This window comes from Callorhinus ursinus, unplaced genomic scaffold (genome assembly GCF_003265705.2).
Source record: "Callorhinus ursinus isolate GAN/ISIS: 27379988/994484 unplaced genomic scaffold, GSC_fseal_2.0 scaffold15, whole genome shotgun sequence".
In the NCBI taxonomy this organism is placed as follows: domain Eukaryota; kingdom Metazoa; phylum Chordata; class Mammalia; order Carnivora; family Otariidae; genus Callorhinus; species Callorhinus ursinus.
Genome location: NW_027397077.1, coordinates 9,312,719 through 9,334,470, shown reverse-complemented (window position 1 = coordinate 9,334,470; position 21,752 = coordinate 9,312,719). Strand labels below are relative to the sequence as shown.

Sequence of the window (21,752 nt, the reverse complement as noted above, 5' to 3'; positions counted from 1 at the left end):
CTTCCTTATCAGGTATATGATTTGCAAATATTTTCTCCCATTCTGTGGGTTGCCTTTTCTCTCTCTTGATGGTGTCCTTTGATGCACAGAAGTTTTAAATCTTGATGTAGTCCAATTAATTTTTTCTTTTGTTGTCTCTGCTTTTTGTGTCATATCTAAGAAATCGTTGCCAAATCTGATGTCATGAAGATTTTCCCTTATGTTGTCTTCTAAGAGTTTTATAGTTTTAGCCTTTGTGTTTAGGTCTTTCTAAAAAATTTTTATTTTAAAAAATTGTTTTATTTTTTATTTTTTTAAAGATTTTATTTATTTGACAGAGAATGAGAGAGCATAAGCGGGGGGAGGGGCAGAGGGAGAGGGAGAAGCTGACTCCCCACTGAGCAGGGAGCCCGACCTGGGGCTTGATCTCAGGACACTGGGATCATGACCTGAGCTGAAGGCAGATGCTTAACTGACTGAGCCACCCAGGCGCCCCTTTAGGTCTTTTTTTAAAACTTTTTTTTTTTTAGAGAGAGAGAGTGAGGGAAGGGGAGGGGCAGAGGGAGAGAGACAAAGAGAATCTCAAGCAGGCTCAACACCCAGCACAGAGCCCAATGTAGGGCTTGATCTCATGACCCTGAGATCATGACCTGAGCCAAAACCAAGAGTCAGACTCTTAACCGACTGAGCCACCCAGGCGTCCCTATGTTTAAGTCTTTGATCCATTTGGAGTTAATTTTTGTATATCGTATAATGTAAGAGTCCAACTTCATTAATGTGGGTAGTCAGTTTTCCTAGCTCTATTTGTTAAAAAGGCTGTACTTGACCCATTGAACGGTCTTGACATCCTTGCCCAAATCAGTTTTTCTTTTGAATATCTTTTCTTGTGTAGAAAATATTCATAGGAGTCGATGGATTTAAGAGCCTTGCAAATATTATTTTTGGTCTTTGTTTAAAGACTCCTCCTACCCAGAAAATGTGCCTCAGTCTAGATACTCAGATATATCAGCACTTAATTCATAGTACTTACTAGTTAAATATACATATGACTGGGTTTTAAATATGCTAATGTTAGCTTAATATATATATATAACTTTTCCTTTGTTTATTTTTCTTGACATTTATAGTTTTGTTTTCTTCTTACAGTACACAAACAGAGGAAAATTGCAGTGGTTCAACCAGAAAAACAGTAAGTAATATACTAGTATGTTTGAACAGTTGACATTTGAAAGTTAGAATATCTAGAAAAAGAAACCACTATTTTCAGAGAGTATATCTCATATGTTATTTTCTCGGGTAGAAGCATAATTCTTTAATTCAGCTTTTGATAGGTTACATACTTTTACTTACACCATATGCATTTTCTGAAATGGCATTATATACAAAAGGGTAAAATACCTCCTCAAGATGTTCCCACCAGTTGAGTTTTCTTTGGCTTTTAGAGCCTGAAAGCATTTGCGTAAGAGAGGAAATAGAATCTCTGTACTGTTATTTGTTAAGGAAGAGCAAAAATTATAAATTAGGATATGATATGATTTGTCACAATGAAAAAAAACTTGAGGTGGAAGATAGTGGCTCTGAAAGAAAAGGTGCACTCAGGTGTGCCTTTGTGTTCTTTTGGGAAACCCTTTATACCGTCATACATAGCCTTTGAGAAGCGATTTAATTAGTGATGCCTTAAAAATACGTGTACATGTGTGTTTGTAAACACTGGGTTTTCAAATCTGTATTAGTTTGCACAACCTGCCATAACAAAGTACTACTGACTGGGTGGGTCAGACAACAGAAAGTAATTTTCTCCCAGTTCTGCAGGCTGGGAGGTCCGAGGTCAAAGTGCCAACCTGATTTGGTTCTGGCTGGGCTCTCTTCCTGTGTCCTCACATGGTAGGGCCAGCTGGAAGGGAGAGCCAGCCCTCCTAGATCAGAGTCACGCCTTTATTTACCTCATAAGAGCTCTATCTCCAGACACAGTCACAGTGGGGCTTCAGGGAATGAATTTTAAGGGGACACAATTTAGTCTATAGCAAATTCTGTGTAAGTTAGGGCTGCTTCTGTGGCTGTGTGAGTAATAAAACTGATAGCAGAAGTGGGGAGAGAGGCCACAGAATTCAGTTCCAGGTAGAGAAGTGAGATAGCAATGTCAACAATCTGGCCTTGGATTTCTCCTTGACTTAGTTGTCGAGACGAATCCAAAGTTTTAGTCACGAAGTAGTCTAAAAATGAGAAGTTAGCCTTTTTCATTGATTGCTGCATATAGAATAATTCTCTGATCTTTAAAACATAATTTGTCTTTAGTTTTGAAACCGATAGCAGAAAATAGACCCTTATAAGGAATGTTTTTGTTCTTTGACTATTGAAAAAGATGAAAAATGTGCTTATGGTTTGAGAATCCCAGAAGGAATTCTATAATTTGTTGCTCACATGAATGAAAGTTGATTTGAATATGAAGTATTACAGACTGTTGGCTCATTAAACCATGTACATAGTTTTAAAAACAATTGTTAAAAAAATAAAAGTGTGATCAGGGAAGCACCTTCTGTTATACAGTTTGCAGTCTGCCACATTTGTTTTCTTAGATTTTGAAGGAAACGAACCTTCACACTTCACTGACCTTAAGGATTATCTTACTATTTTGTTGTGTTTTCTTGACCCAGAATACCATCCTCCAGGACTGTCCATGAGGGCCTGAAGAATCAGGAGCTGAACTCCACAGACTCAGGTATAAATAAGTGTAGGCAGCCTTATGGAAATGAGAACCTTCTGTTTCTTTTAATGGACTGTATCTGAAACAATACATTTGATTTATAGGATGTAGCTTCACAGAGGGGTCTCTTAATGGTGACTTTAAAGACTTATAATTGTCTAAGGTGTGTTTAATTTAATAATTATCTTTAGGATGATATTTCTGTCCATTTATAGTTATAACTGTTCTCTCCTGATCACTTGTTGGGTGCCAAGGGCTCTGGAGGGGTCAATATTCTCATCCCTGAGTTTAGATGAAGAACCAGGGGCTTTCTAGACGGTGCACTCTCTTAAGCTGGGTGGTTGAGAGGTGGATGTTTATTGTTCTTTAAACACTTTCTGCGATATACACATTATGCTACACATTTCACAATTAAAAAAATAAAGCACTGGAAAAATAGATTGTCCCAGAGGCAATGCCTGATGAATGAAGCAAGAATCATTGCTGGAGGCCAAAGCCTTTTGTCAGGGCGTCTCTCCCTGGAACTGCTCTTGGCTCCGCCTTTGCTGGTATGTATGCTTAGCATCTTGGCTGTGTGTATTCTAGCACAGATTATGCATTTGGATGGCATTTAGTAAATGCCTAGAAAAGAAAAGAAATCAAAACTCAGGCCACACAGCTTTATGAATAGATGGGTCAAAGATGTAATTCGGCTCTTTCTCAAGTTCAAAACTCACACTTTTGTCTTTTCCACTCACTGCCTTCTCATTCTGTCTCTTACAGATAGAGGATCAGGGCCTTTTCAAAAAGTAATTACCTTCATTATAATAACCAGTTTGCTATACTTCTTTACTTTTATTTCCTTATGGCTCTTTATAGAACTTATCCCTGTGTTTAACAGGCATGATGACAGTGGCATCATTGTTTTATTCATGATATTAAAGGGAAGGTATTTAAACTTTCTCTATTCAGTAGGTGATTGGCATGTAACTGCTAAAGAAGTACCCTTCTATTTCTAGTTTTCTAGGAACCTTGGTCATAAACACATGTTCACCTTGACAAAATAATTTTTCCTTAGCATTGGATGATCATATGATTTTTCTGTCTAAGCTTATTAATGTGGTGAATCTCAGTGATAGCTTTTTTTTCTAATGTTGAATCATCTTTACATTGCTAGGATAACTCTTACTTGACCATAATGGTATCTTTTGAGTACCCAGCAGAATAGCATTATTAGTAAATATCTTTTTTAAAATTACCCTTTTTTATATTGAGATATAATTGACATACAACATTATATTAGTTTCAGATGTACAAGGTGGTGATTTGCAGTATTTGTATATATTGCAGAATGGTCACCACAGTAAGTCTGGTTAACATCCACCACCACATAGTTACAATTTTTTTTCCTTGGGATGAGAACTTTTAAGATCTCTTCTCTTAGCAGTGTTCAGATGTATAATACAGTAATATTACCGCTACCCTCACCATGCTGCTACATTACATCCCCAGGACTTATTTATAACTGGAGGTTTGTACCTTTTGACCACCTTCACTCCCTACCCCTGCCTCCGGCAACCACCAGCCTATTCTCTGTGCCTGTGAGTTGGAGTCTTCTTGTTTAAATCCCATATATAAGTGAGATCATATGATACTTGTCTTTCTCGGTCTGATTTATTTCACTTAGTGAGTAAACTCAGGGTCCATTCATGGTGTCACAAATGGCAGGATTTCTTTTTTTTAAATGGCTGAATAATATTCCATTCTTTATCTGTCCATGGACACTCAGGTTGCTTCCATATCTTGACTATTGTAAATAATGCTGCAGTGAACGTGGCGAGGGTGGGGGTAGATATCTTTTCAAGTTCGTATTTTTGTTTCCTTCAGATAAATTCCACCCGAAGTGGAATTACTGGATCACAGGATAGTTCTCTTTAACTTTTTGAGGAACTTCCATACTGTTCTTCAGAGTGGCTGTACCAGTTTTCATTCCCGTGGTGTACCAGTGTTCTCTTTTCTCCACCTCTTCATCAACACTTATTATTTCTTGTCTTTTTGATAATAGCCATTCTAACAGGTGTGAGGTGATAGCTCATTGTGGTTTTGATTTGGTATCAAAAGGTAAGGTAAATTAAAAAAAAGTAAGGCAAGTCTTTAAAACTTTGGAATTAAGACACTGGTATTTCCCAAGTGACTTCAGCCATGTTCTTTTTTGGTTTGTGTTTTGTCATAGTTCTGGTCACCTTGGAAACAGTCTGAGACTGATATTTGCATGCAGGAGTGTCACTGGGGAGTGCTTTTGGGGAACAGCTGCAGGGGCGGAGGGCAGGATTGGGCAGAGGGGGAAGTTGAGTTGCAGTGCTGTTTGTAACAGAAGTTTCTTCCAGCCCACAAGGGAGCCTTTAAGCTGGTGTGGCCACTCACAGTCATCCCTGGTTGAGGCGTAATGGCCACACCTTTGTACTCCCTTTTGGTCAGTTACTAGAAGTGGGCTGCAGCTCCCTGCCTACTCACAAAGGGGTGGGACCTTGGGCAAGGTGCCTCTCTCCTCCTGAGAGGGTAGGCTGAGGCTAATTCCAGGATAACGTCCAGCTGAGAGCCGTAAGCTGCCCATACTACCAGCAGGGGGGAGCATACGGGGGCCTGAATCCTAAAGAGGGGATCTGGGTGGCAGAGTTCAGATGGAGAAATGGGCGTCCACGTGCTGACCTCTGTGCTGAGACTGCGTTCTTAGTTCCAGAGTGAACATTCTGTGCTTCAGGATCCTGTCAGCAGTGGGCAGTGCACACATTCCCTTTCCCAAAACAGTGTCCATCAGCAGGGCTTCTCTCCGCTTTAGTGTCTTTGAATTTCGTATATTTATTAGTGGAATTGCCGACTACGATGAGGGAATAAAAAAACATTATATTGAAGTATAGCATTCACATGGAAAAATAGAGGGGTCTCTATGCTCATGTAACACCCCACAGTACTTAAAGAACTTAGAGATGTGTTCATAGCATACTTCCAGCCTTCGGAGGAATCCCAGATGTGGGAGGGTACCTACTTCATAGAGCACTGCTGACATGCTAGTTTGGTGGTTTTAAGGGGACAAACTGTAGTTCTGGAAAATGTTAATCATCACTGCCTAGAAACATTCCAGAATAGATTATTGAATAGTTGACTTTCAAGAATCATCATGGGTTCTCATGGGGAGCCTGGGCACTCAGTTGGTTAAGCATGTGACTCTTGATTTTGGTGCAGATCATGATCTCAGGGTCATGAGATCAAGCCCCATATGGGGCTCGTCGCTGAGTGGGGAGTCTGCTTAAGATTCTCTCTCCCTCTTCCTCTGCCCCTCCCCCTGCTTACATACATGCACACGTGCTCTCTATCTCTTAAAAAAAAAAAAGAATCCTCATGACTTTTTTTTTTTTAATTCATTTTTTAAGAGTTGTTTTCTTTTTAAAGGTTTTATTTATTTGAGAGACAGAGAGCGTGTGTGCTGGCTGGGGGAGGGGCAGAGGGAATCTCAAGCAGACTCTGTGCTGAATGTGGAGCGACCCCGAGATCATGACCTGAACCAAAATCATGAGCCCAATGCTCAACCGACTGAGCCACCCATGGCGCCCATCATCATGGGTTCTTAAAGTCAATCCTTTACTTCCTTTATTGATAGAAGTGTGAGTCTCTGAAATAGTGTCACATTAACCCTGAAGTCAGTCTACATGTAATTCAGGCTGTTGTTTGATGTGGGCAGAGTGATGAGCTCTGTAATAGAGTTGTTGTAAGTCTAAGGTATTTCAAGGGCACTCTCAGGCAACGTGTTAAACTTCAAAATATGTAATTTATGGGCACCTGGGTGGCTCAGTCGTTAGGCGTCTGCCTTCAGCTCGGGTCATGGTCCTGGGGTCCTGGGATCGAGCCCCACATCAGGCTCCCTGCTCAGCGGGGAGTCTGCTTCTCCCTCTCCCACTTCCCCTGCTTGTGTTCCCTCTTTCGCTGTATCTCTCTCTGTCAAATAAATAAAATCTTTAAAAAAATATGTAATTTATAACTTTATATAATGGTGGATATGCTTGCCACCCCCCACCTCCTAGTAATCCAGCTTCGGAAACACGGAGTGGAAAATGACTATTCTGAATATTTGTTTCTCTTCGTTTCCCAGTTATGATTAATGGAAAATATTGCTGTCCAAAGATATATTTCAACCACCGTTGCTTCTCAGGGCCATATCTTAACAAAGGAAGAATTGCTGAGCTGCCTCAATGTGTAGGACCTGGGAACTGTGTTCTGGTCCTCAGAGAGGTAAGGTTCTTGCCCAGGGCAAAAGAACTTGGAAATTTCACAGCAGTCTCATGGACTCATCCATACAAGGATTTGCATGCCATACATGTGACCATGCTAGGTTTGATCAGAAATGACTCACTTTTCTCCTGTATTGTTCAATGAACCAGACACATCATTACTTTTGCTCCTTCGGGAACATTCACCTATGCAATTCTTCACATAGCATGCTCACCGCTGTTCGTATAGAAAGGACTTTTGTCAGAGGCTGCCCGAGCATGGTGCAGGGATGAGTGGGAGCATGGTCGAGGAGTCAGAGGCTGCGTGGCACTCCCGGGGGCCGTGTTAAAGCTGCATACCTGCCAGGCTTGCCCAGCTGCCCGGCCAGGCTGCCACGCTCTGTGCATACCAGATGTAAGGACTGCTGGGGCTTTCAGCCCATGGGGTGGCAAGGCAGGGTCTGGGCAGGCCAAGCTTCTGTGTCTACCAGGACTTGCAAAGGATTTAGAAGCATATGCCAGAGTAATTTTTAATTCTTGGTGCCTATTTCTTCTTGACCATAGTGTTTTGAATGTCTGAGAGGGTCTGATTGTTGTCTTAGTTGCCACTTTGGTCAGCGGTCGTATCTTGAATGTTATTATTTTGTTAGTGTTTGTTAATGAATATGACTAGAATTAATCTCCTAAATGGCATTCTGGGGGATAACAAGATTCTAATAGTCTGCTTTTCTCATTCCCAACCCATATTTCTGCTTTAAAAATGGAGCGCAGGTCCTCACTTTACTTATCAATGCAGCCTATAAACCCAGTCGTGTCCTTCGGGAGCTGCAACTGGACAAAGACTCCGTGTGGCATGGATGTGGGGAGGTCCTGAAAGCCAAGTAAGTAACCTCCTCCGCCCTTTATTCTTACCTGTCTTTAACAGGCCACAGAGCCCATTCTTCCATGCATCATGTTAGAATAGTTATGTCCCCTTGGTCAGTTCTTCCTCAGCTGTTTGTGGTGAAGGACCAGTTTCGTTTTCTTTTGCAAGTTTCCATCCTGTTGTGGGCCAGTACTTTTATGAAATATGGTAAAAATGAATTATAAGAAATAGGAAAATTACCAGACATAATACACAAGAATAATTTGTTTTTAGATTTAAGAGCCATAAAATTACCTTTGGAAATTACTGTGAAAGTTTATAAACGCTTACTCTTGTTTTCTGACCCTGTCAATGTGACCGTTGGCCGGTGAACCTGGTCCATGACCACACTCTGAGGATCACTGCCCAAGGGTAAAGGAAAGCCTTAGTGCAAGTCACTTTTCTTTCAGTAGTTAGTGTAGAAGTTCCTATTTGGAAACCTTAAACTGAGGAACCAGAAAGCAAGAGCCTCATTTGCTAATATAAAAACGTCAACATTCATTTGTCATAGCTTAGGTGATAAATTTAAGTACAATATGCATAAACTCATTATTTTTAGAATCCTCCAACTATAAAGGACATAGACTATCCTGAGAAGCAAAGATATTTTTCAGGTCTGTGAATGCACTTGATTTTCTCTGGGTAATCACTAGCCCAGTAAACTTGGTCTCTGGCATCTTCCACGGCAGATACAAAGGAAAGAGTTACCGGGCTACTGTTGAGGTAGTGAAGACAGCAGATCGCGTCACTGAGTTCTGCCGGCAAACCTGCATCAAACTGGAGTGCTGTCCTAATCTCTTTGGCCCGAGGATGGTTCTGGACAAGTGCTCGGAGAACTGCTCTGTGCTTACAAAGACCAAATACAGTGAGTCCGGTTTTTGAAATTTGTTAACTATGACAACTGGCCATCATTTATATCTTGAGAAGTTTTTATTTTGCAGACATTCACCTGTAACACAGGTACACAAACTGTTTCTGCAAAAGGACCAGATAATGAATATTTTAGGCTGTTGGTCATATCTCCGCTGCATATTCTTCTTCTCTGTTTTGTTTTATTTTCACATTTAAAGAACACTTTTAAAGATGTAAAAGCCATTTTTAGCTTGAGGGCAATTCCAAAACAGGCCATGGGCCAGATTTGGCCCACAGGCCCATTTGCTCACTTTCACATATAGTATGTGTATAACTTAGCTATTGCATCTGATGGGATATGTGATTCATTCATACCGTCTGCAAGTACTTAGTATGTGTCCGCTGTGTGCCACCACACTTCTAGCACTGGGGTGCTACAGTAAAGAAAAGCAAATTCCTGTGCTCATTGTGAATGTGAATTACACACTGCATGTAAGCACTGTAGTGTGGGAGGCAGATGATAAGTGAACAAATAGAGACAGGTACTATGGAGAAAAGTGAGGCAAGATAAGCAAGCACAGGAGGGGCGTAAGGAAGGCTAGGAGGTGGGATTACTGTTCAGAGGTGGTTAGGGAAGTCTTCCTGCCAGGTAACAACCTGAAGGAAGCAAGAGAGCCAGCTGTGCGGACATCAGGTTGAGAGTGTTGTGGATGGGGGGCAGCAAGAGCACAGGCAGGAGCAGGAGCTCGCTTTGTGTCTGCAAGGAGCAGCAAAGAAGCCGCTGTGGTTGGGAGGCATCAGTAGCAGGAAAGGGGTAGTTCAGGCCTCACTCAGAACTGTCACAGCAACACCTCATCCCTCTCACTGCTTAGCTTCTCCTATGTGAAACTGCGCGTGTGCGCGCACCCACCCACACTCACTCACTCACGTCATATAAGATGAAATTTCCAGTTCGGAGCCTTGTCAAGGCATTGTTGCCCAAAGACAAAATTCTGATCCTACCTTTCCTTAAATTTTACAAGCCCTGATGTCACTTGGGAGAATTAATACAGAGGAAGATTTTACCTTGTTAAATTTGAAGATTTCTTTTAGGGATCTCTAATCTGGTGCATCTTAAACTTTATCATGCATGCAGATCAGCTGAGGATCTTGTTAAAATGAAAGTTCTGATTCATCAGGTCTGTGGGTATCTGGGGTCTAAATGTGTCTGCTTTTCCAACAAGCTCCCAGACCCTGTTGATGCTGCTGGTCTGAGGTCATTTAGCATGATGAGCTTGCTAATCAGTGTTTGAATCGCAAAATCATAGAAGAGTCTAACCTTGTAGTTTCTGTTTATATTTGTTGGATTGTAAACTCCTTAAAGGCAGGGATTGGTGTTAGCTTATAGTGTCATATTCAGCACTTAGTTTAGCAAATTGCAAGTATTAATAGCTAAGTGAAATATACTGTACATACATGTACATCACTTTGAGCCTATGGAGGATTTGCAGATTTTATTAGCTTTTTGTCTAAATTTATTTTTCTAAATGATATAAGCCTAGACTTTAGGAGAGAGTGTTTATGATTTTTCCCAGTTAGTAATTTGAGTGTTATCAAATGGATTTATATCCTATAGAATATAGAATATATATGGTTCATTTTTAGAATTGTCTTTGTATTCTAAAATTTATATGAAAATGTACAGGATCTAGAATAGCCAAAAGAACCCTGAAAAAGAATAAAGTTGGAGAACTTACTGTGTCTGCCTTTGAGTTTTACCATAAAGGTAGAGTAATTAGTAGTGGGGTGGATTAAATAGTCACACAGAGTGATGGGACAGAACAGAGGGGCCAGAAATAGACCCAAATTTATGTGATTAAATGATTTTCAGCAAAGATGAAAAACTTAACAGGGAGAGGAAGTTCTTTCAACAAATGGCACTGGTACAATTGGATTTCCAAATTAGAAAAAAACAAAAGCAAAACTCCTTGGCTCCTACCTCACTATATATGAAAATTAATTTAAGGTGTATCATAGGCCTAAGGTAAAAGCTAAAACTGTAAAGCTCCCAGAAGAAAACAAGAAGGGTATCATCAAGGCCTAGGGGTAAGCAAAGATTTCTTAGGAAACAGAATGCACTAACATAAAGGAAAAAATCACCAAAATTAAAAACTTCTGCTCAGAGAATTTCTCCAGGATGTAGTAAATACTCCCACAACTCCATAATAAGAGAAACTTGGAAGGTAGAGAAAGCTGATAGTTGTATGATATTGTGAATATGCTAAATACCACTGAACTGTACATTTGAAAATGGTTCATTGTATGTTATGTGACTTTTACCTCAATTTTTAAAAATTTAAAAATAAAAAGAAAATGTTCTGGAATTAGATGGTGGTGATAATTGCAAACATACTGAATATACTAAAAATCACTGGATTTGTACAATTTAAAATGATGGATTTTATATTGTGAATTATATCTCAATATAAAAAAGATGTAGAAAGAAAACCATTTTAAAAAATGAACAAAAAACTTGAATAGGCACTTCACAAAAAAGATGCATACATGGTCAATAAGCACATGAAAACGTGCTCAATATCATTAGTCATCAGGGAAATGCAAATCTAAACTATAATGAGAAATTACTACATATCCACTAAATTGGCTAAAATGAAAAAGATGGACAGTCCCACAAGTTGGCAAAGGTGTAGACAACTAGATCTCTTACACATTGCTGGTTGGAGTGTCAAATTATACAACCCTTTAAGGAAATTCTTTGACAGTTTCTTTAAAAGTTAATCTACATCTGCTGTATGATCCAGCAATTCCATCCCTAGGTATTTACCCGAGGAAAATGAAAATATGCCCACTAAAAGCCTTGGACAAGAATGTTCATTGCCGAGGCTTCCTTCTGCAACAGGTCACACTCTCGCTCACTCTCTTTCTGCCGCCATCTTGGTTCCGCGTTCCCCTCACAAAATGCCTGGTGAAGCCACAGACCCCTTCTCTGCTATAGAGCAGGAGTTGCCACAGCTCCAGGTTGGGACAGGGTCTGGAACAGAATCTGACAGTGATGACTCAGTACCGGAGCTTGAAGAACAGGATTCCACACAGGCAGCCACACAACAGGCCCAGCTGGCAGCAGCCGCTGGAATCGATGAAGAACCAGTCAGTAAAGCAAAACAGAGCCGGAGTGAAAAGAAGGCACGGAAGGTTACAGGGGTTACAAGAGTCACTACCCGGAAATCTAAGAATATCCTCTTTGTCATCACAAAACCAGATGTCTACAGGAGCCCAGCTTCAGATACCTACATCGTTTTGGGGGAAGCCAAGATCGAGGATTTAACTCAGCAAGCACAACTAGCAGCTGCTGAGAAATTCAAAGTTCAAGGTAAAACCGTCTCAGACATTCAAGAAAACACACAGACTCCAGCTGTGCAAGAGGAGAGTGAAGAGGAAGAGGCTGATGAAACCGGTGTAGAGGTTAAGGACATAGAATCGGTCATGTCACAAGCTAGTATGTCAAGAGCAAAGGCAGTCCGAGCCCTGAAGAACAACAGTAATGATATTGTAAATGCTATTATGGAATTGACAATGTAACCATCTGAAAATGAGGACTTTTTTTGGTGTTTCAAAAGAATAACTGCAGCTTAGTTTGAAATTTGTACTGTTTCTATCATTAATAAAGTTATGGCTTCTTGTTGGACGAAAAAAAAGAAAAGAACGTTCATTGCCAAATAGTAACAGCCAAAACCTGGGAACAGCCCAGGTGCCTGTCAGCAGGAGAATAGTTAAACTAGTATGTTCTATACAATGAAATGCTCTTCATCAGTAGAAGGGAATGAAGTATTCATACACACAGTAGCATAGGTGAAACTCAAAAACATGCTGAGTGAAAGAAACTTTGTCCAAGAAGCACCTTGTTCCACAGATGAGGCAAAACTAATCTATACCGATGGAAATTGGAATGTGGTTGCTTCTGGTGAGGGGGACTGACTGGGAAGGGACCCTGGGAACTTTCTAGGTTGATGGAGATGTTCTTTATCTTGATAGAGGGAAGGTTATTCAGGCGTATGCATTTGTCAGTACTAATTATACTGTACATTTAAGATCTGGACAGTTACGAGTATTCCCTGATACGGAATTTAAACGTTAATCAAATACAATGTACCTGTTTTCTGCTGTGCTAGTAGAATCTCTTGTGGTGTGAGGTGTACAAAAATCGTGAGGCTACTTCATTTTTCTTTGTCCTTCACATTTAGCACACTATTATGGAAAGAAGAAAAATAAAAGAATCGGGAGGCCACCTGGTGGGCATAGCAACTTAGCATGTGCCCTGAAAAAAGCCAGTAAGAGGAGGAAGAGGCGGAAAAATGTCTTTGTCCATAAGAAGAAACGCTCCTCAGCATCTGTTGATAACACTCCAGCAGGCTCGCCCCAGGTATGAGGTCTGTGATGTACCTGTGCTGTCTAGAAGCCAGGAGGTCCCTGCCGTCCAGCACAGACACAGAAGGGCAACCTGCGGGCCTTTCTCAGTCAGATCCCGGCCCAGCAGAAGGTGGTTTGTGGCCCAGGAGCTGGTTTGTCGTCAATTTCAATGAGACTTTTCTCTCCGTTTCCTCTAGGGAAGTGGGGGTGAAGATGAGGATGACCCAGATGAAGGGGATGATGAGTCCCTGAGTGAGGGCAGTACATCTGAGCAGCAGGACGAGCTACAGGAAGAGTCAGAGATGTCAGAGAAAAAGTCGTGCTCTTCCTCTCCCACCCAAAGTGAGGTCTCTGCATCGCTGCCTCCAGACAGACAACGGAGAAAAAGAGAGCTTCGCACTTTTTCGTTTTCTGATGATGAGAATAAACCTCCTTCACCAAAGGTACCCATTTTTAAAATACAGTGCCTTTTATTTCTCTCTCTAGAATTTCCCTCTAAAATCTGATTTTTTAAAAGATTTATTTGACAGAGACAGCGAGAGAGGGAATACAAGCAGGGGGAGTAGGAGAAGCAGGCTTCCCGCGGAGCAGGGAGCCCAATGCGGGGCTCGATCCCAGGACCCTGGGACCATGACCTGAGCCGAAGGTGGACGCTTAACGACTGAGCCACCCAAGCGCCCCTCTAAAATCTGATTGTTAGTGATGTGAGCATTCCATTTATTTCAGAACAGGCTTCAGTTGTTAAAAGAATTCCGAATTCAGTGATTTACTTGCATTGCAAGGATTATTTGGAGATCAACTACCTATCAGAAAGAAGGTGTCTCTGAGTAGCTGCTTACTTTGAGTTAAACTAGCAATGAAACTTTTTTTTTTTTTTTAGCTATAACCTGTCAGTTTAGGGAAAACTGCTTTTTTGATATTTTTGATAGATGATTCTGTAGAAATAAGTTATTTATCCTTTTGATTCTGGTGAAGCTATTTTGTTTGGTATATTTAATATATACATAAATGTGTATTACATAACGTACACACTACAAGAGTGGCAGTTAAGTCACTGTTTTAAAACTGGGTTGTGTTTTAAATATATTGCCTGAACTGAAGCAGTAAATGATTTCTCCAGATGATTTAGTTAAGCCTTCTTTTCTTCTGAAGTAGCATCCCATTCACTGCATACCCTACCAGACAGCAACTCGAAATAGATCAGGGAACAAATGGGAGACTTAAAAACCATTTTTCTCTGTTAAATTGGCCACATTATTTGTGCTGGAACTTTGAGATAAATTCTTCCCCATTGATATTTCTTATTATAAAAGGCAACCATTTTCTGACTACCTAGTGTATGTGGACCTTGGCCATCTTTGCTGGGAGAAATCTTGCCCTAAAACCCCCTTAAATCCTGCCTCAAAGGGTTATGAATTTATATAGAGAGACTTCTTTAGAATAAAATAACTCTGACACCATTTGGTTTGCTTTGTTGCGGGCAACGAAGGAAATCAGGATTGAAGTCGATGAGAGGCTCCACCTGGACAGTAACCCCCTCAAGTGGAGTGTGGCAGACGTTGTCCGGTTCATCAGATCCACCGACTGTGCTCCGTTAGCGAGGATATTTCTAGACCAGGTAATTGTAGAGATCTGTCAGTTTTAGTAATTTGTCTCTTTAGCAAAGGACTATGGGTGTAATAGTGATTTATTTACAAGTGTGAGGAAAACTATATCTATCCAAAAGAAAAATGTAGTTCCCCTTTTAGGAGTCGTAGAAAGAGGATTGTAAGAGGTCATGATTCCGACTTCCCCCACATTTGAAGCGAATGATCATGTGTTGCCATTTTTCTCAAGACTTTGTTTCGATCCCCCAAATATTTAAATGGCTTAAAATCAAGCATGCAGTTCTTAATTGTGCTCTTATTTTCCAAAGTAATGATTTGCTTGTTTTTAAGAATAATTAACATCTGTAATATGTTAGGCTCTAAAGTGGTGACCAGTTTTAAGGCAAGTTTTCTGAAACAAATAGTCTGTGACCTTAAACAAATACTAATTTTTTTTTGATAATTGGGGAGATTCTAAACTGAACATCTTTGACGAGCTCATGAGGCTTTTATGAATGTTACAGAGTAGGAAAACGTTGAAGTTTATAGTTAATATTTTCTTTCAGATTTAGAAAGCATCCTCTAAAAAAGATGTTTCCTTTGGTACATTTAATAGTCACAAAGCTAGTTTGTTTACTGAATTTTTGCAGAGCAGAAACTGTAGAATGGATTCTTATCCTTGGTAAAAGTTTATCCTTAATTCTGAAGATTAATTAGCATGGAGGACTGGGGGGGGCACTTGGAAGAAACTGTGTGATGCTTGTGTTAAGGGGGAAAGTAAGGAAATTCCTTTCCTTCCAAAATCAGGGACTCTAATTTTGACCCAAGCCAAAGGGAACAGGGGCTGTCTTGATTGAGCTGCCATCCATGTGCACATCAGAGATAATGCGTATTTTATGCTTTAACAGGAAATTGATGGGCAGGCCCTGTTGCTCCTTACCCTTCCCACTGTTCAAGAGTGCATGGACTTAAAATTGGGCCCTGCCATCAAACTCTGCCACCACATAGAAAGGATCAAGTTTGCTTTCTATGAGCAGTTTGCCAACTGAGAAGGACAACCAAAGTGAGTTGTGTCTTTGAAGCACAAATGCAGCAAATCCTTCTCACTGCTCTACAAGTGGAGCTGAATCAGCCCTGGGGCTCTGGGCCCTGCAGGGGTCGGCTTGCTCTCTTTGCACTTTCAGGGAAGGAGGACCCACTGAGGAAGCAAAAACTGCACAGAAGTGGCTCTCCTGCCAGTGGAAATGTGGACATCTCTTGGTCAGCAGATTGCAGTTTTAAAAAAAGAAGGGTTGTGAAGAAAAGACTCATGTAAGAAGAAGCAGCATTTCCAGTGGTGTGGCCTGAAAACAAAGAATAATGTAGGCTGCTGGAAAGCACCCTTATGGTTGTTTTCTTTTTGTTCTGTTCCTTCCCATTGTAGATTGAACTCTGTTCTCTGCTTTCTCTTTCTTGGAAAGAGAGGACATAGCTTTAAGTCAGCACTGATTTGGGACTGTGCCTAAGGCACATCAGTGCTTCATTGTCATTGTGTTTTTAAGCTTTTTTAAATTAAAACAGTTCATTTCGGGGATGATGATGTGGCTCTAGGGTTTTGAATGTACAGTCACACTTTGATCCATTTTAAAATCTATTCTTAGGAGTTCCTTTGTTTACTACCTCTGTTGATGATTGAGCTTACAGCCATGTATAAGGTTTTTTTGTATGATGCCATTTTTAAGCTACATGAACACTAAAACTATGATAGAAGCTGGAGAAAAAGCAAAACAAAACACTGTTTGCTTTCTTAAAAATACCATGTGAGCACTTAACACCAGTTTCTGGCCTGACCTGGGAACCCTGCTGCATGGTTTCCTGCCTGGACTCAGTGTGGGCTCCCTGTTAGTAGGTGGTCTCTCAAAGATTGTGGGTATTTCTGTTGAGTTGCTCTCTCCCCATCAGTCCTCAGAGGGACTTCAGTGGCTCTTATTTTATGTTTACTTTCCTCTATAGCTGTCTGTTTCATTTCGAGAGTCCTCACTTTGGGTGAAAATCAGTAGGTGTTCCTTGGACCCACAGGAAAACCCATTTCCCTTTCTTTCTCAGCGTCTCCAGGCAGAGAGTGTAGAAGCACAACAGAGAAAACATTTTGGGGGGTGATGCAGAGCATGGAGTTTCTGTAACAGTATGTCCTCATGTCCTCAGTGGCCGCATAAAGATTGAGAGGTGGTTAAGGATTCTGGAAACCTCTTTGCCTAGTCACAGTTACATGTCCTCTTAGTGAAACCTTTAAATTGAATGTAATCTGCAGGCTGAGAATTCTCACTCAACGGCTCAACAACTTGGTTTTCTTTTAGGTGTTTCTTTTGGCCCAGTTCAAGTTGACATGAAACTATAGGCAAATTTTCATTTAGGATTGCACTGCTAGCAACTATAGAGTAATAGCATTTGCTGTGCTGTTCCAGCCAGGAGGAATGAGGAAAGATGCACACATAGATTGCTTCCTTTAAATGGTTTGCATTGCTGAGTGTTTTGGGGTTGGTTTTTTGTTTCTTTTTATCCTAGTTACTTACAAATTTATAACTTAATCACTCATCTTCAAGATTTGAAAATGTTTTAAAACTACAAACTTGGTGAATTCTAAACAGCTATACAAATATAAGGTAATATTATTACAAATTTAAACTGTTGATTTTTCCCTTTTCTTCAGAACCCTCTCCTGCTCCCAACAGTTTATGGACCTTGGCAGACATTCTGTAGTCTGCACCCTTTCTTCACTGGATTATTTATGAACCACCTTAATTCAAGCCCTCCAGCCAAACCATATATTAAAGCATCAATTCTTTGCATAGGTAACCACCAGATAGACCTGGAAAGAAGCTTCATTTAAGTAAAAGTTAATATGTTTCAACTCAGTGATCCAGTTTTTAAAAATGTAATTCTATGCCTATGGAAGAGAAGTATATATAAGATGCTTAGGAACAATTAGTGTTAAGTACATGGTCTTGGGGCAGGGGGTGCATAACTTACATAATTAAAGTTCCTGCGACCTCAGCAGTTAAGGCACTAAGGCAAAGGGAGTTCCTTGAAGAAGATCAATGTTTGTTTTATTTAGGGAAATGGAGATTTACTTCCTATGAAAGGGAATTGACCAAGTGCCACAGTGAATACATTAAATTGTCTCTCTCTCACCTTCTCCAAAACCATACATAGGTAAAGGGGGCAGAGCCCCTGGAAAGGTGAAACTCATGGCCCTTAGTAGTCTTGGATCTGGATATAGTCAGGGCTCGGCTGGCTCCTCTGTGTACCGTGATTATTCAAGCTCAGCTTTCTCTTAGAAGCCAACTCTAAGTTGGGTTTCCCTTAATAGTTCTTGCATTCTCATGGCGAGATACAGTTTCTCAGGCAACTGCATTAAATAATTATATACCGCCACCCCCCACTCCCAGGTATTAAATAAGAGAAGGTAAATGTTTGGGAATTTGGTACAGGGCATTTTTTTTTTTTTTTAAGTTTACAGTTTAGACTATATCCCTCATAAGGCTGCTGGGGCTTGACTGGACAACAGTGACAGTCTAATTCCTCTGATTCTGAAACAGATTTTAAACCTGATAATAACTCACCATGTTGGGGTAAAATGTTTATATATTACACATGGATACATGAACTTTGTTTTTTAAAGGTTGTTACCCTCTTAAGAGAGATACATTGTGAGGGGCTGCATTTGTCTGAATTTCACCTTCAGCTGGCCCCACAGCCACCTGAAGTCAGAAAGTTTTCCATGATCCATTTTTTGATCCTGAATTGACAAACTTGGAAACAGGTGAATGGACTATATAAGCCTCCTGGACCTTGAAGTTGACTGACCACTCTTAGCCTATGTTAGTATGTTAGGGAAACCTTTTATTGTACATGAAGATTTGCTGTGACATTTTGACTGTATTTTGTGGGCTTCTGGAAACTATGCTATTTTCGTTTGTAAACTGCCCTCATCCTTCTCAGTTGGAGAGTTGAGGTATCTAATACAGGGGATGCATTACTGGGGCTTTACCTATATCTGCCTTTCTTTGGCGAAGTAGGTGACTCCCAGCATGTATGTTGTAGATGCATGAGGTCAGGGAAGGATACTTAGCAACCCCGGAAGAGATGGGCTTCTTGGTAAATATTTATTGAATTATGATAGAGGCAGACATGGAAGACCAGCTCGGAGCTTGGCGTTTATATGCCTCTTCTCCTGGAAGTAAAATTATTCTCACTGTGAGAGAGAAGGCCTTGGACCAAAGCTTCCTGAGGACTTGAATATATTTTACTCACTCTCTTTTATTAATTCTGTCACTAATGTGGTACCTGAATACAGATTAAAACCTTAGGAGGCCTCAGCTAGGGCAGGACTCAGAACCATTCCCCTCTGGCAGGCCAAAAAGCATTTCTGGGGGACACACAGAACATTAGGAAATTGTTAACAGTAGGTAAGAATTATCTAGATGGGAACTTTGGGAAAACTCACACACACTTATATTTACTTGACACCTATCACCAAAGACTTATACTGAAGACCCCGTTCACTGGTTTGATTGATGCCCACAGAAGCTCTGAGAGAGATGTTAGGAGCTTAGTCTCAACAGCGGAAACACGTCCTGGGTTTGGGCACTGATCCTGTATACTAGGGATGGGGTGTGTGTGTGAGAGTTCAGAAGTGTTCTGTGTTATCATTTGGCCTTAGGAAGATGAAGGAGAAGACATCACTAACAAGTGAAGTATAAGTCTTGGTGGGAACCAGGGACCCCCTTTTAAAATGTGAATGTCTTTGGTCCTGGGTCCACTGTAAATAACATGTGTCACGGTCATGACACTATCTCAGAAACTCTGTAGAACAAAGTCCCCTGCGAAGCCAAAAAGAAGTCAGTCCCTTTCATGCAGTTGTAACTCTTCCATGACTTGATTCACTTTACAACGTTCTATTAGTGAATTTTGATGATTCTCACTCCTTGTGTGAGAATGTACATACTTTGGAAATTTGAATCTGTCCAAGCAAGCCACCTATGGACTTGGAGTTTTTGCAGAAGAGTTCTAGACTCAAAGCCCAATCCACGGATCTGGTTCTAAACCTTCTCACTTGGGGTTTCCTCATACTTGCCCCAGACCACAGGGTAGCCTTGTTTCTGAGGGCAGCCTGCAGGGTGAAGGTATAGAAGGTGGTGGGCAGTAAATGCACTGGAGGTTTTCTTGCTTTTGGTGTTTCAGAACTCTTAGATTTTTCACAAGAACCAGCAAAACCAGAAGAGGGGGAATGGAGAAACAGGCCTAAAACTCCCTCCCCTTAGGTCTTTTCTGACTTACCACACCATTTGGGTTTGTCCTGGTGCTATGGCCTATCACAGAGGACTTTTTTAAAAGAGAAACACCCTACAGCCTTGGTGGACAAGTCCTCAACACCAGCAGTCAAGTGTGGACCCTGATCTATTTTTGGGGACAAAGGATGATACTGCCTAGTGAGATGATGCCACCATTGCTGATGGGGGTGCCTGTTCTCAGGATGTGTGGAAACTCAGTCCTGAGGGGTTTCTACGTGGTTTAGTTAACCTAACTGCATGCCTAACTTGGCAGAATGGAGGTGGGCAAATAGTGCTGGAAGGATGAGGGTAGGCTTTGGGGGTAAATCAAGTCACAAAGCAGATGACTGAAGGGCCTGTACAAAGGTTAGACAAAGTTAAAACTGACAGTTCCTTATGTCCTTTTGCAAGAAGGCTCTAGGGAAGTGTAGTTGAAATGCTTCTTTTGAGATTTTAAAGTGCTCATTTCTTTTCCTCTTCCTTTCATCCTTTTTTTGGTTGAATATTCTCTAAAGACAATCAGAGGCCTGCTAGGGTGGGACTTCTGGCTGGTTCCAGCACTGTCCTTGGGCCTCTTTCTGATACTAAATTGTTGGAACCGATGCACTTTGTTTATGCTATCCTTTTTTTTAAGCTGCTTGTTTGGAACAAAATGAAATGCATATTGCATTGTATCCTTCCTGCTTGCTGTTTTACTCAATTTTAAAAGTTATGCATTGAGGATAAAGTATAATTAAGGAGAAATATGCACAAGAATACCTATTAAAATAACTCCCATCAAGTTTGATGGGTGTAACTTCAAGGGATTAAAAAATAACTATTTTGGATGAATATTTTGCGTGGGGTTTTTTTGTAAATAAGAGTGTATAAGAACTTGTGGTATATTATGACAGTTTTAAGTGGTTGTAAGAGAATTAAAACAGGTCTTAAGCTATGTTTAACTTCATTTGACAGCAAAGAAGACATCTTGGCCTGAGTAAATCCTTCAAAACTCTTTCCAGTGGGGCCTCAGAATCATCTCTGAAAGGAGGAGAAAGTTCCTTCCTTCTTCAATAAAATGTACCTTTCCAGAATTCTCTCCCCTCTCCTGTTGTCCGATCTTTACCCTCTGGATTTGGGTACTTTTAAATTGCAGTTCAGGAAAGGTAGGAAGAGCAGAATTTCCCCACAGCGACCTTGCTCCTGGCATTGGGGAATCTGCCCATGATCTCAGAAGAATGCTTCTTGTTTGTCTACATTTGCTTTGGTACAGCAGCAACGGGCCTTAAGGATCCCTCCACATGGATGTGCAGAGCAGTGCTTTGTCAAAAACTTCATTCTTCAGCTCTATGTGCAACTTTCCTTAAGCTGCCTATATCTTCAAGCAATTAACAGTCTCCTTACGCCCAGCCCACAATCTCTTCTGCTTTAAGTACACATCCTCTCATTTGTTTCCCTCCGAACATGGACTGTAACTGTTGAGCATCCCCATAAGAGACCTTCTTAGATTTAAAGACAGTAACACAATATTCCCTGACCTATTTATTTTCTTAACCTGATTTTCTGTATTTTCCCATGGTCAATACTTGTGGAGAGTTTTAAATTTTATAAATTAAAATTCAGTTTAATTTAAAAAAGTGTTGCCATGTTCTCTGTGCCAGGCACTATGTTGGATTCAAGGGTGAATAAAAACCAGTTCCCACCCTCAGAAGGCTCACACTCAGCTGTGAGAGAGAGACGTGTACAGCCACCTAATGGAGCAGTCGGAAAAGTTTTAGTGGAGCA

General features: G+C 40.7%; 1 protein-coding gene and 1 pseudogene across 7 annotated transcripts in view; both read left to right on the top strand.

Moving 5' to 3' along the window:
* The window catches only part of SFMBT1 (Scm like with four mbt domains 1), a 124,897-nt gene extending 103,316 nt beyond the window's left edge, over positions 1-21,581 (top strand). For 3 of the 7 annotated variants that reach the window (XM_073901358.1, XM_073901359.1, XM_073901360.1), the window contains 9 exons: positions 1,126-1,168; positions 2,628-2,698; positions 6,810-6,949; positions 7,699-7,808; positions 8,521-8,696; positions 12,925-13,103; positions 13,288-13,533; positions 14,580-14,708; positions 15,585-21,581. In XM_073901358.1, coding sequence (XP_073757459.1) covers positions 1,126-1,168; positions 2,628-2,698; positions 6,810-6,949; positions 7,699-7,808; positions 8,521-8,696; positions 12,925-13,103; positions 13,288-13,533; positions 14,580-14,708; positions 15,585-15,725 — 1,235 coding nt within the window. In that variant the 3' untranslated portion in view covers positions 15,726-21,581. The remainder of the gene's footprint in view (positions 1-1,125; positions 1,169-2,627; positions 2,699-6,809; positions 6,950-7,698; positions 7,809-8,520; positions 8,697-12,924; positions 13,104-13,287; positions 13,534-14,579; positions 14,709-15,584) is intronic. The other 4 variants (XR_012380901.1, XR_012380900.1, XR_012380902.1 and 1 more) reach the window with 4 other exon arrangements.
* LOC112833899 (nascent polypeptide-associated complex subunit alpha pseudogene) lies at positions 11,552-12,300 on the top strand (annotated as a pseudogene).
* Positions 21,582-21,752: the final 171 nt, after the last annotated feature.